This window comes from Pseudochaenichthys georgianus, chromosome 3 (genome assembly GCF_902827115.2).
Source record: "Pseudochaenichthys georgianus chromosome 3, fPseGeo1.2, whole genome shotgun sequence".
Lineage (NCBI taxonomy): Eukaryota > Metazoa > Chordata > Actinopteri > Perciformes > Channichthyidae > Pseudochaenichthys > Pseudochaenichthys georgianus.
This window is the reverse complement of record NC_047505.1, coordinates 34,659,600-34,672,183: the sequence shown is the minus strand read 5'-3', so window position 1 is coordinate 34,672,183 and position 12,584 is coordinate 34,659,600. Positions and strand designations below refer to the sequence as shown.

General features: G+C 39.2%; 1 protein-coding gene across 1 annotated transcript in view; it reads right to left on the bottom strand.

Moving 5' to 3' along the window:
• Positions 1-4,714: 4,714 nt before the first annotated feature.
• plekha7b (pleckstrin homology domain containing, family A member 7b) overlaps positions 4,715-12,584 on the bottom strand; it is a 75,041-nt gene continuing 67,171 nt past the window's right edge. The window contains exons 25-29 of the mRNA XM_034110764.1: positions 11,987-12,238; positions 9,756-9,983; positions 9,106-9,239; positions 8,700-8,848; positions 4,715-5,335 (exon numbers count right to left, since the gene is read on the bottom strand). Coding sequence (XP_033966655.1) covers positions 5,313-5,335; positions 8,700-8,848; positions 9,106-9,239; positions 9,756-9,983; positions 11,987-12,238 — 786 coding nt within the window. The 3' untranslated portion in view covers positions 4,715-5,312. The remainder of the gene's footprint in view (positions 5,336-8,699; positions 8,849-9,105; positions 9,240-9,755; positions 9,984-11,986; positions 12,239-12,584) is intronic.

The following is a 12,584-nucleotide window of genomic DNA, read 5'->3' as shown; positions in this document are numbered from 1 at the left end:
CTGCTTTTGACTGCATTATTGCTGCTTTGAAAATGAATGTTATTTGCATTGGAAGAAAAATGATGCAATAATTTAATGTTCTTATTGTTGAACAGTGAAACATGACACGTTATGGGTGCAGCTGAGCAGGTGCCAACAAACTCTGTACAGTTCTCAAAACACAAATATAGACTCCTATTTCTACAGAGGTGACTGTAATGGCTTCCTCTGCATAGCTCAGATGGTGGAGTGCATGAAGACAGTCCAACTTGTTGGGGGGTAAGGCAGACACATTTGCATACCCTGTGAGTCTTTGATGCATCTTGAAATTCAAGTCTAGCCCATAAATATTTGAAAAGGAGAGTGCATGAAAATCAACATTTTTGTTACATTAAATTAACATGTGTTCTTCTCCTGTTCTGCATGGTTAATTGGAGAACAGCATTCAGTCAGTGAGTGAGAATGATAGAGGGAGGGGTGAGGCTGCTTTGATTACTGTGCAGACGGGGCAGGTTTTAAAGGTGTGCTGCTGATTCATGCACAGGGAGACAGTGATTTGTATTCTGAATGAGAATTCACAATCATCTGCTTTATCCAAGAGAAAAAGAGTTGTATTTCACACCTTTTAGCATACCCTTAAACTAATAAAGCCTCACATGTGGCAGGACATAGCCCCTAGTAACACCTGACTATGTAGCATTAGAAACTGCATATACATTAAAAAGAAATATTTCTTACACACAGTAACACATTATGATTCAGTTGCAGACATTAGGGCTTTATTTAAGTGTTTATATGTCAGATAACGTGTACGTTAACATTGTATAATATAGTTTTATCATATATATTAAGTCTTCAGTAGTTTTAAATACATTTGAAACAGTTGTAAATATGTTGTAAATGTGAACCAAGTGCTTTATAACACACCGTAACATTGTTAGGAGCCTATATATAAATATATTTTCATTACATCATTTTAAACCCTAACCTAAAAAGGATTGTAACATGTACATGATCACATAAAACATATTTATTATTAAACCTGAGTGAAATCTTTAATTCATATATCTTCATCTTCATATATTCTTAATCATCATGTATAGCTCTATCCTGACTTAAAGGAATGTGCTGATGAGCAGAGACACCTTTGTTTCACACATGTATTTCATGATCAAGATGTTTACAAGCATCACATCATGGACAAGTCAAATGTTAGCCTAACAGGCTTTGGAAATGTTCTTCGTGAAAGACATTTTTTGGAAGCTCTGCTCATTTACTTTTTTTGAGAGTGACATGAAAATGTAAAGATAGACACATCTCTGTGTTAAATGTCTGAATATAGAAGATGTTGATCTTGATTTGTAAACAGTTACATAGTGGCACATACTTTAAGCAGATCCTCATTGATGAGAAATAACACAAATCTAAGTAAACTTCTGTGAGCACCCTTACAAGCCATTAGGGAAACATTTCTGCAGACGGTCACAACCACAGACATGGTCCGACATCCACAAAACCAACACGACTGACTTAGTTATTATTGAATTCCAAGTTATGCAATTAACTCAAACACTATTTGCATACATGCAAATCGCCTCTCTCCCAATCGGACTTGCAAAGTGGGACGCTCTGTTCTCATTAGTTGACCCAAATCTCTTACTTGTAACTCTGGATTTCATCAAAGTTTAGTCAGGATCTAATATTTCCTTTCAAGTTAACAGAGAACTACTGATTAATCATGTTGCAATAAGGAGTGCAACATGCCAATTCTAATTATATACTTATCAGGGATACCATCATACAGCAGTACTACAAATATCAACTCTGTAGTACTCATGAATACACGTTAAACCAATGATTTATTGTACTATTTATGTTATGTATTTCTGAATACGTTACCTGCTGTTCGGTTTTTGAAGAATCTTGTAATGTGAAAACTTCTTCTTTTTCAGAAAACGAGACATGGAATCGGTTTTTTATCGAAATGCAGTTTTTAATGAAATGTTTTGTCCAAATGCATCTCTGGTAACGGCCTTATACGACAGTGAGCACACCATGTTTCTCTTTTAATTTAACTGATGTATCAGAAATGTAAAAGAATCTCTGTGATAGTGCACTGTAGATCCATGAATGCATTTGTAGCCTTTTTCGTTTGAGTAGCTAAACATATTCAATTTCACTTAGATCAGTGTGTGTGTGTGTGTGTGTGTGTGTGTGTGTGTGTGTGTGTGTGTGTGTGTGTGTGTGTGTGTGTGTGTGTGTGTGTGTGTGTGTGCGTGCGTGCGTGCGTGCGTGCGTGCGTGCGTGCGTGCGTGCGTGCGTGCGTGCGTGCGTGCGTGCGTGTGTGGAAGGAGCTGCTAGATTAAAGAGGAGGCCCGGGGGCATTCGGTTCATTTACAAAGCAATTGCTTTTATGTACAAAAAGCCCAATTCACTGTAGGTATTGTAAAAGCCTTCCGTTTAAGGGACATGGGATTAATTCATTGTTTAATTTCACACAGCACTTTCTCAACGCAGGCTTAATCATTTATGTCAAAGGAATTGTGTTCTCTTTTCAATATTTAATATTTTTACATTTGCCTCATCTCCCCAATGATATCGCAATTGTGAATGCTTTGAAATGAAAGATTACACAAAGGCATTGTTTTAGTTTCTGCAAATAGTAAGTCAGTGTGGTGCTGCGCGACTGTAATTCAGCTTTCTCTCTATTCTTTTTATAGCATGCATACACATTGGGAAGAATATTCAGTGATTCCTAACTCTTCAATTATTCAACAAATCACCATTCCATTTCTTACATATTAAAAAATGTACCGTATGTGGAGCTTGAAAATGATAAAAGAGCATAAAATACTGTTTTGAAATCAAAGCACCTATTGCATAGCCTCCTTGGTTTTGTATTTGTACAATTGGACTACAATATGGATCCCCACAGTGCACAAAGAAGGCGCTCGCTGTGATTCCACTGTAATCTAATCCTCAGACATTCAAGTCAAGTAACAATAATATGTATGTGATGGAAATATGTATCTCTGGGAATCAGTGTAGGATTTCTTCTTTCTCTTCCCCTATCAGGGGAAAAGTGTGAATATGTTACACATGCAGTGTGCAGAGCGTGAACAATACGGACCTGAGAACAAGGTCAGACTCCTCAGCATGGTCTCAATGGGCTCTTCCTTTCAACACAGAGCAGGCAGAAAGGAAAGCACCAAAAGTCAAAGCTTTCACCTCACAAGTGTCACTTTACATTGACATGATATACTTTACTGCTAATTACATTGAGACATTTGAGTTACTGCTGCTTACTTATTATCTTTTATTTACTTCTACAACAAATATTCTCTAACAAACATCCCTGTCATGAATCCAAGCAGTATGTGTCTTAGTCTCTCTGCATCTGATAAAAGCATTTCTGAATCCAGTAAGTATTTAGTTAAGGATTAATGCGGGAGGCCTTGATTGCGTTTAACAGAACAGGACCTTATTAGCATAATAGGCCCTCTTTCATTCTCTTTGAAGTCCAGAGCATAGAATAACAAATGTATATGAACCACCAGCCAAACGTCAATACATGGAAATGCCACAATCCTCAGTGGAGGGTCTTGGGTGAATTTCTGCTGGAGGAGGGAAAAACATCCCATTTTATTGCAAAATAAGCACAACAGAGGATGTGTTGGGTCTTCTAGCCACCAGGGCCAGCAGGCGCTGTGGGGCCCCGATACTGGAGGAGAGATGGAGGCAGAGAGGCTGCTCTCTCAGGTGTTTTCAAAGAGCACTATGAGTGAAAGTAATTACTCTCGAATTAAAGATAAAGATGTCACTTGGGAGGGAGCCGCAACACAACGGCTCACTATCAGGCGTGGGCCTTGTAGCCTTTAATAGTGTTTGCATCACATCCTATCAGCATATGTACCAGGGTTCTTCATGATAAACATGCAACATATTTGTGCTGAAAATGGCAGTCTGTTAATAACAGCACTTTCCATAACAAATGATTGTCTCTGTATTCTTTTCTTTTTTTATCAGATAGGTCAATACATGTATTTCTCAAAAGGTTTCTTTCACAATTGCAAGGGAGACATGGTTCATGATTTAAAGATATGAATTCTGTACTTCAGAATCCAGAGTTTTTAGTATCCACCTTCTTGGTTGAAAATACATGGAATTAAAAATGCCCTTTTGAGATTGAAAAAGCTTTGAACTTAAAAAAAACATTTCAAGAAGCCTCTCTTTTTTGTATTGAGAGTTCACCTCCTTTGAGCATGCCTTAGTTTGGTTCCCTTCTCAAATAATAGAATGAAGTTTAATGGGTCAAGGCAATCAATGTGGAGGTTCAAAGAGAATCCTGGAGCTATGATGAGTCCACATTTTGTACTTTTCTTGGTACATGATTAGAATAAAATACATTCAATGAATGCGTCAGTAATATAACATATAATATAATATGATAAGGAGCCAAGGCTATTTTAGATGAAAAGTTAATCATTTAGTTTAATATTGCCTTTCTAAATTGCGTCGATTACAAGGCAGATTCATAAACTGAAGGTCATGGATTATTGAATTTCCCTTTCCTTCTGGCTCATGTGGTAGTTATCGGACACCTTAGCCGATTATGCTATTTACCTCATTCAAACAAAATGAAATGAATATGAATATAAATGATAAAATAATACATATTTCACTAACCAGATATTGTGTTAATATCTTTAATATTTACATTTTTATAAATTTCCATTTGCAACCTTTCCCAGTCACACAGAAAATATGTTAAAGGTTCTTTTTCTTCTGATCTAAGCAAAAATAAAATTCATTTTGGCAAGCTAAAAGGAGACTGGCAGTGCTACAGGTACATACATATGATATTTCAAGTGGTTTGTTGTAAGAATATTATCTGAGCTTTAACAAAAATACTACCATCATGACACATTTAGTACCTTTTGTTCTTAACATTCTGTACCTGACAAAAACAAACAAACAAAAACAGGTACCCAGTTGAGATCACACTGCAGACAAAAGTGATTCAGTCATATCTTGAAAACATGATACAGTGAACAATTCAAAGTGCAATAAATTGTAGAAAATGTTATCGTGAGATTAACATTGGTTAGACTCTCCCATAGTTAATAAGCACATCAGCGCCCATTGCAAAGTCTTCCATTTTCCATCGTTTTCAGAAATTTGAAAATCTTTAACGAGTCAATGCTTCGTGAGCCTCAGAGAGCAGGATAAAAGTTTCGTCACGTTCTTGTACTGCTCTATGGAAAAGTGTAAAATTCCCCAAATCCTCTTTTCTTGTAGATCCTAGGTGTTTGTTGTCATTTTGGAATAGCACCTCAGTGTCCAGAAATGGCTTGAGCTGAGAAGTGATCAGAGAGAAAGACAAAGTAAGTACCACAAATTAAAAGGTTCTCATTCACTGCTTGGTTCTTCCATTCCTTTCATTGTTAACACATGTGATATTCAAGTAAACATATACTCTTACTTAATGTTTGAATTCTTAGTTGAAAAGAAGGCTTTACAGTGTATCATTGTAACATCAGTTTTGGGAAGGTTTCAATGCTGACAATATTAACAATAAAGTTACGTTAAACACTGATAGGGATATCTCTGTGTTGTGGTTCTTAGTTACTTCCCTTTAAATACATCCTAATGGTCTATCTTGACTGTCTTTTTGTTGTGTAGTTATAGTGTAAATAACATTCAACCAACTGCAACAACACATATAATAACATCAGAAATGAACATGGGATGAGAGAGGTACATTATGATTCAATCACAGTGAAGCATGCGGTCGAACAACTTCTCGAAGGAATGAAGATTCCTCATATAGTAGACAACGACACATTTAAGTCATGCAAATAGTAACTTGCTTTCACTTCCTCTGACATGACATCAATGCTGCATGATACCAAGAGGTTAAAGGCAGCTAGCTGGAGACTTTGGTCATTGTGTTTGATTGTTTTTGATTCAAATCAGATTATTTTACGTAATTGTGTACATCTAGTGCACATTATAATTATATCCAGAAATAAATACACATATTTAACCTACCTGTAGAACGATAATGGTCTTATTTATAGAAATACATCTGGGGGAAAGTTATCACTCATTGTTGGCTGATTAATAAGGCAGTAAACCTTTGTTAATGCGTTTACAGTAACAACAGTGATATCTACTGTGCTATTTCTGACTGCGCGAGGCCACACTACAGATGGGGAGCTAATTGGAGCTGTGAATGCAGCTGTGCTGACTACTGAACTGTCAAGGTGCTAAATCAAAAGGTTTCTCCTTTGTTAATTATACACAATGCTACAACAGTCATGTTCATTTCAGCCCTTTTTTTCCTCAACCATCCATAAATATTTTGGCAGTGATACAAAAAGAAAAAAGAGAAAAACAATTTACAGACAATTATCACAGTGGGATGAGCAGACTGCCTGCAGATGTTTGTTTTGATTATAATGGGAGTAGAGGCAGGGCTTCCCTAACCTAGACAAGATGTGTTTCCTACAATCACAACAGAGCAGCAAGCATGCAGCGAGAACACACAGGAGCACCGTGTTGCAGAGGAGTAGTGAGGTCTTGGAAACATTGACACCGTGAAACATGCAGTTAGGCCTTACTTCACTTCTTGGGTTAGACAAACGTGTAGTGAATTCCGTTGCTTAGAGGAGGGGGAGGCGCCAGGGACACAGAGGGAGAAGGAGAAACCGAAGGAGCAGGAGGAACATAAGGAGCAGGGTGGAAAGGAGGAAGAGGAGGAGCAGGAGGAAGGGGGGGAGGAGGAGGGGGAGGAGGAGGAGGGGGAGGGGGAGGAGGAGGGGGGGGAGGAGGAGGATAGGTGGGGATGTTAGCCAGTGGTGGAACTATCGAGAAGAGGACAGGAGGAAAAAAAGAAAAGAGAAAATGAAATTGGTTTGTTAGTCACACGGCGAACTCTTAAAGTCACATTGAAGGATAAAACCGGTGCATGTTTTGTTCTGAAAACTACACTTTTGTGTTTGTTTACCAAATGACACAGGGGGTGGGACATGAATACTGTACATGAATACATGACACTGTATATTTCATTTCATATTGCTTTTCTAGAAAGTCAGTTTACAAAAGAATGTAAGTTGCAATTAGCAATGGGAATATCTGGCATTGATGTTCTCCATCACAGTGAGGATGTATCTCCACTGATGTAATACGTCTCATCTGCTAAACAATCAGCAGCATTGCCCACAATGGCATGATACAAATACAAGCATTACACTGGTAGCATTTACTAAAGAGCTAGTAGACTGATGAGTTGATTGACAGTAATGATTATTTGGCTATTAGGCAGAAGCCAAGAACACACATTTGAGGTTTTGCTGCTCTCTGTGTAAAACATTATTTTTTGTTCTAAGACTAAAAGATTGAACAAAATTAGCAATCTAAGCCTTGGGCACCTGGAAATCTTGATTTCTTTTTTCAAAATGTTCTGAACTTTAAACATAATGAAAAACACACTAAGGATTACACAAGGCAGTTTATTTTTTGAGATCATTAATATGTTGTAGATATTTTTGAGATTCCTTTTAATGGTCCTGACAAGTAATAACAAAAAATAACAAATTATTTAGAATAACATATCTAAAAACAAAAGCACTTCTTATGTATACTTTACATAAATGCATGGCTGCATATTCCTGCTTTAATGCGATCATTATTGAAGTCTCTCATGCATAATACCATGAAAGGACCTTTCTTTTAATTCAAGGATTTGAAAGTGCACCAGCATACCTTGCTCTAACACCAAAGGGAGAGAAAGAAAATCATTTATTTAGTCTCCGCTGACAAGATGCCAGCAGTTATATTCTCTGACATTTCTCTATGCTGGAAATAATGTTATAATTGTTGACTTTGCCTCACTGTGCATATTAAGCTTCCACACACGTTGACAGCTTGAGTGCTAGTGTCTGTGACAGATGTGTGTGTGTGTGTGTGTGTGTGTGTGTGTGTGTGTGTGTGTGTGTGTGTGTGTGTGTGTGTGTGTGTGTGTGTGTGTGTGTGTGTGTGTGTGTGTGTGTGTGTGTGTGTGTGTGTGTGTGTGTGTGTGTGTGTGTGTGTGTGTGTGTGTGTGTGTGTGTGTGTGTGTGTGTGCATATATGTGTGAGTGAGGCACACAGGCTGACAATCTGCTGCAGCTCCAGTGAAAATGAACTTGCCTGTCTGCAAGACATGAAAAGAGAGCGCAGTGTCTTTTATGCAGGTTCAGAGCTGCGTTCAAAGCAGCAGCAACGGTATGCAGGAGAGTGGAGTTTGACTGGGTCATTGATCAGCACACAAAATGGCCCCATCAAGCTATTCCTCCCCTGTCTGAAAGATCCTACATGGATTGCAATTAGAGACTATCTGAGCTCCTAAGAAGGAATAATGTTCAGTTATTAGGAAATGAACAGCCTTATTGCTTGAATCTGCACCTTACGCCCTTCTCATCTCCACTCCATCAATCCAGGATTCTTGAAAGGCTACCTCCCTCTCTTTATCCCCTCTTCAACCATTTGATGCCAGGATCAATTTGACTCAAACTGTGTACCCTTTTCTCTTTTTTTATCAGGCAGGTACAGTTATTATTAAGTGTTTCTGTAAAATAATGATTTTTACATTCATTATAAAGCAAAGATGTATGACCTACAACAACCTGCAGGCTCAAAGGAACAGAACATTATTTTTAAATTGTTATAATGACCAACCTGTGACTAGTTTGCTCTTGAGCGAAGCCTCCGATGCCAGAGCGTAGGACATGGTGATGATCCTCTCCTGCTCCTGCAGCGCTGAGTCCAGAGCCACCAGCCCGACCCCTGGCTTGTCCACGGTCCCTGCAGGTGCCAGGTTGTGCACACTGGAACAAAACACCAAATGAACTAAACATGATGAATTGGTAATAATGTGGAAATGCATTCTTTGCTGGGAAGGCGTTTTCTTCAATGTGAAGGAGGAGCTTGAGCTGAAGCCCGGTGCCTTGGAAAGGTGGCCAGGTTTAGCATTGTGCTTGAGGAAATGTCTGGAGGGCGAGTTATTGCCAAAACGGACACTTTGGCTTACGGCAAGGCCTCCCCAAAAGCCCACTCTGGTGTTCATCAGCAACACTTCATTTACCTGGATTTTGCCAAGATGCTCTTGATGCGCTCCACCTTACGATAACGATCCTCCAGCTCCTGCGGACTGAGAGGCTCCTCGGGCTCTGAATCCACATAGCGCTCCGGGATCAACACTTTCTGAGGCTTGGAAAGCTACACCAAACAGATACAGTGTGTTAAGGTCCAAGCTGCCATTTCATCACCCTTCACTTCACTTCAAACAATGATCTATCCACTTGCACAGATTAAGATTGGATATACAACCTTCATTACACTAAGGATATACGAAGGAGTTAAAATGCCCTTCACATTTCTTAAAGTAAAAGTAAAGTATAAGGACTTTAACAAAGCCTTTACTCTCCAGCTTGATTGAGGCTCAGGTCAAAGCTTATGATGAATGCAAGGTTTTTTCTAAATGTCTGCATTTATAAAGCATAATATCCACGCACCAACATGAGTTAGATTGTTATTGTTATTCAGCTTCCAGGGCCTGAATGCAATAAGGGAATAAACGGAACAAACCTTGTCATTCATCTTTTTATATACTTTTTGGACTGTGGTTGTTCTTGGTTGAGTATCATGTGTTTTCTTCTACCTTTATCATACAGTATGCATGCATTGATTTCAAACAACAAAGCTGTATGACTTTGCTTGGAGAAGATAACGTACCTCTTTGTTAAGGTCCAGGTCATAGTCTAGTGGTTCCAGGTCGACCTCGTGGGCAGGAGGCGTCGTGGCCGTAGAGCACAGGGTCAGCCATTCGTCAGAGTGCGAGCGGGGTCTCTCCTTGTGCTCGGGAGGTCTCTCCTCCCCCTGAACGCTCCTCACTGCCTGCGCCTCCTCCCCCTGAACAGCCCTCTCAAGCAGCTGCAGGTCAAAGTCCTGCTCTCTCTTCCACTGGACAACACAAAGAGGAAAATAATACAGTGTTAAGCAAATAACAGGACACAGCTTCTCAAGTACATTTGAAAATGACTGGATTCACTTGCCTTCCCACATCATGATATGTTACAAGTACTTAAATTGCATAAGTAGGCTATCATGATTTGAAATGCTGCAGAGTGTGTGAGTGTGTGTGTGTTTACAGGTGTGAACATGAAAAAAGGGGGAGCATGCATCTATTGAATATGCATGCCTATGCTCTCAATATCACAGCCTGCTGTGCATTCTCTACACCAGTGATAAATAAGACAGACAGACAGTGACAGACACAGACAGGACCGGCCACTTCACTCATACTGATGACCAAACAAAAACATATTGTATGCGTTGAGAGAAAAACAATATAATAAATAAAAAAACATGGCAATATGAGTGCATTAGAAAATAACGTTTATTTTTTGCATTTACATTCACATTTGAAAAAGGAAGCATTCTTATTACTAACAATTAACTAACTGATAAAGACATTGAGCAAACCTGAAATCACTTAACCTATGTGTTGATATGAAATTGATTAGCATAAGTATTGTCTAAATGAAAGGCTTCCTCTAACGGAGATGGGTAGATTGGAGAACAGTAGTCCCAGATCCATAAGAACATCCTCATATTGATTCAGTAAAGAAAAGCAGGACAAATGCCATGATTAGGTTGAGATGAATATGCTTGAATAGGCATTGCTCAGTGTATGTCAATGATTTGGCCAGTAGAAAATAAGGCACTTTCTCTCTTTTACTCTCTTTCTCACACACAAACACATACAGACACATAAATGGACTGCTTAGAGACAACCACAGTACTTAATTGAAGGACAGCAGGCATTGATCTAAATGAGGAAAGACAGGTCTCTTCTGCTATTCTGTAAGCAGAGAACCACTGGAAAAAGAAATATTGAACTTGGTTAAATTATACTTTCAGAATGAAGAAAAAATCAGTAATGAGAGGGATAGAATGGGGCGGGGCGGGCAAAGTTAGTGTCTAACAACTATTAAAGGTGGGGTAGGTAATTTTGGAGAAACCAGCTCGAGTGCGCTAGAATTTGAAAATACACAGCCGGAACAAATCTGCCACTTCCTCACAGAGCCCCTCCTCCAACACACACGAACTCGCACATGACCAATGAGGGCACGAGATAAGTTTGTGCACAGATGGAAGGCTGACAGGCAGGTAGGCCATCCAGTTACTTTAGCCGGGCCGGCTCAGATGATTGGTCGTACTTTTTACAGTATTATGGCTTCCACAGATGAATTTTTATGGATTTTTTGTCAAAGCACTTCAGATATTCATTGCTATCGGGTGTTAAGAGCATTCTATGGAATATAACAAAAAGTGTATCTCGAGCCGGTTTCTCAAACGTACCTACCCCACCTTTAAGGGAAAAATACCAAGAAATTGGGTTTAATGTGAAATGTAGATGGCATTGAGGCCTGAGGTAATTAGTGTGTTACGAGTGTGATAGGCAAGATATATGTTTTAAGCAGGAAGACCATCCCTAATAATTGTAAATGTAATTATTTCCACCTAATAATAAACTATTTTTGTGCTACAGTTAAGTATCAAGCGTAAATCCACTCTCTAAAGGCCTTTTTCATTGTAGATATGTTGACATGCCACAGAAGGAATAATGAAAATGTATTTCCATTCAGTTGATACACTGTCAAAGCTCACTAGATCACTACTGGAAAAAACAGAGCCATCGTTGATGTTTTTAGTAAAAGCTTTTTTTCTCCCGCGATGATAAATCAAATGTCTGCAGTGAAAAAGGCCTATTAAAATCTGAGAACAACATGCATGAATTAAGCACAGTTAGAGCCACACAGTGAATAATCATACTGCTTAATATATTGTATTTCTGTTGACTTTGTAATGTCAGAAACTGACTCGCATTGTAGATCACCACTCTCGGTTTGGTTGTCGTCATGCATGAGATTGTGACATGTGATACTGTTCTAGTAACATACTGATCCCAAGTCTGCAGAAAGTGGGCGCGAGGGTGCAGGCGGTGTGCGCGAGGATGGAGAGGCGTGGCGGTCTCCGTGGCTCAGGGTGCGTTTGCGCTGGCGGACGAGGGCCTTCTGGTGCCTCTTCATCCTCTCCAGCTGCTCATCAGCACTCATCTTCCCCCTCTGCTGCTGCTGCTGCTGCTGCTGCTGCTGCTGCTGCTGCGCCGGCTCCCCAGAGTACAGACGCTCCAAGGCACTTTTTGGTCTCTCCTGAGAGGAATGGGAGGAAAGAGAGTTGATAACACGAGCAAAAGGTGCAGCAGAATGCAAAGAAGTGGAGGGAAATAAAAACAAACAAGAAGGTAAAAGCTAATGTTAATAAGGCATGAAAAAGGAACACGGTAGACAATTCACAGAATGAATACGATACGCGGTTTACATGTAAAAAATAGTTTTTGTTATTTTGTTTTACAGAAAAATGCTTATCCATCAAGAATTATAAGGAATACGTTTGGTAAATGGATTATATCTTAGGCATTTCAATATTATTATCTAAAATCTATCCATGAAATTGAAGCGTGACAAAGTCCTTACATCATGGTATCATGGATCATAT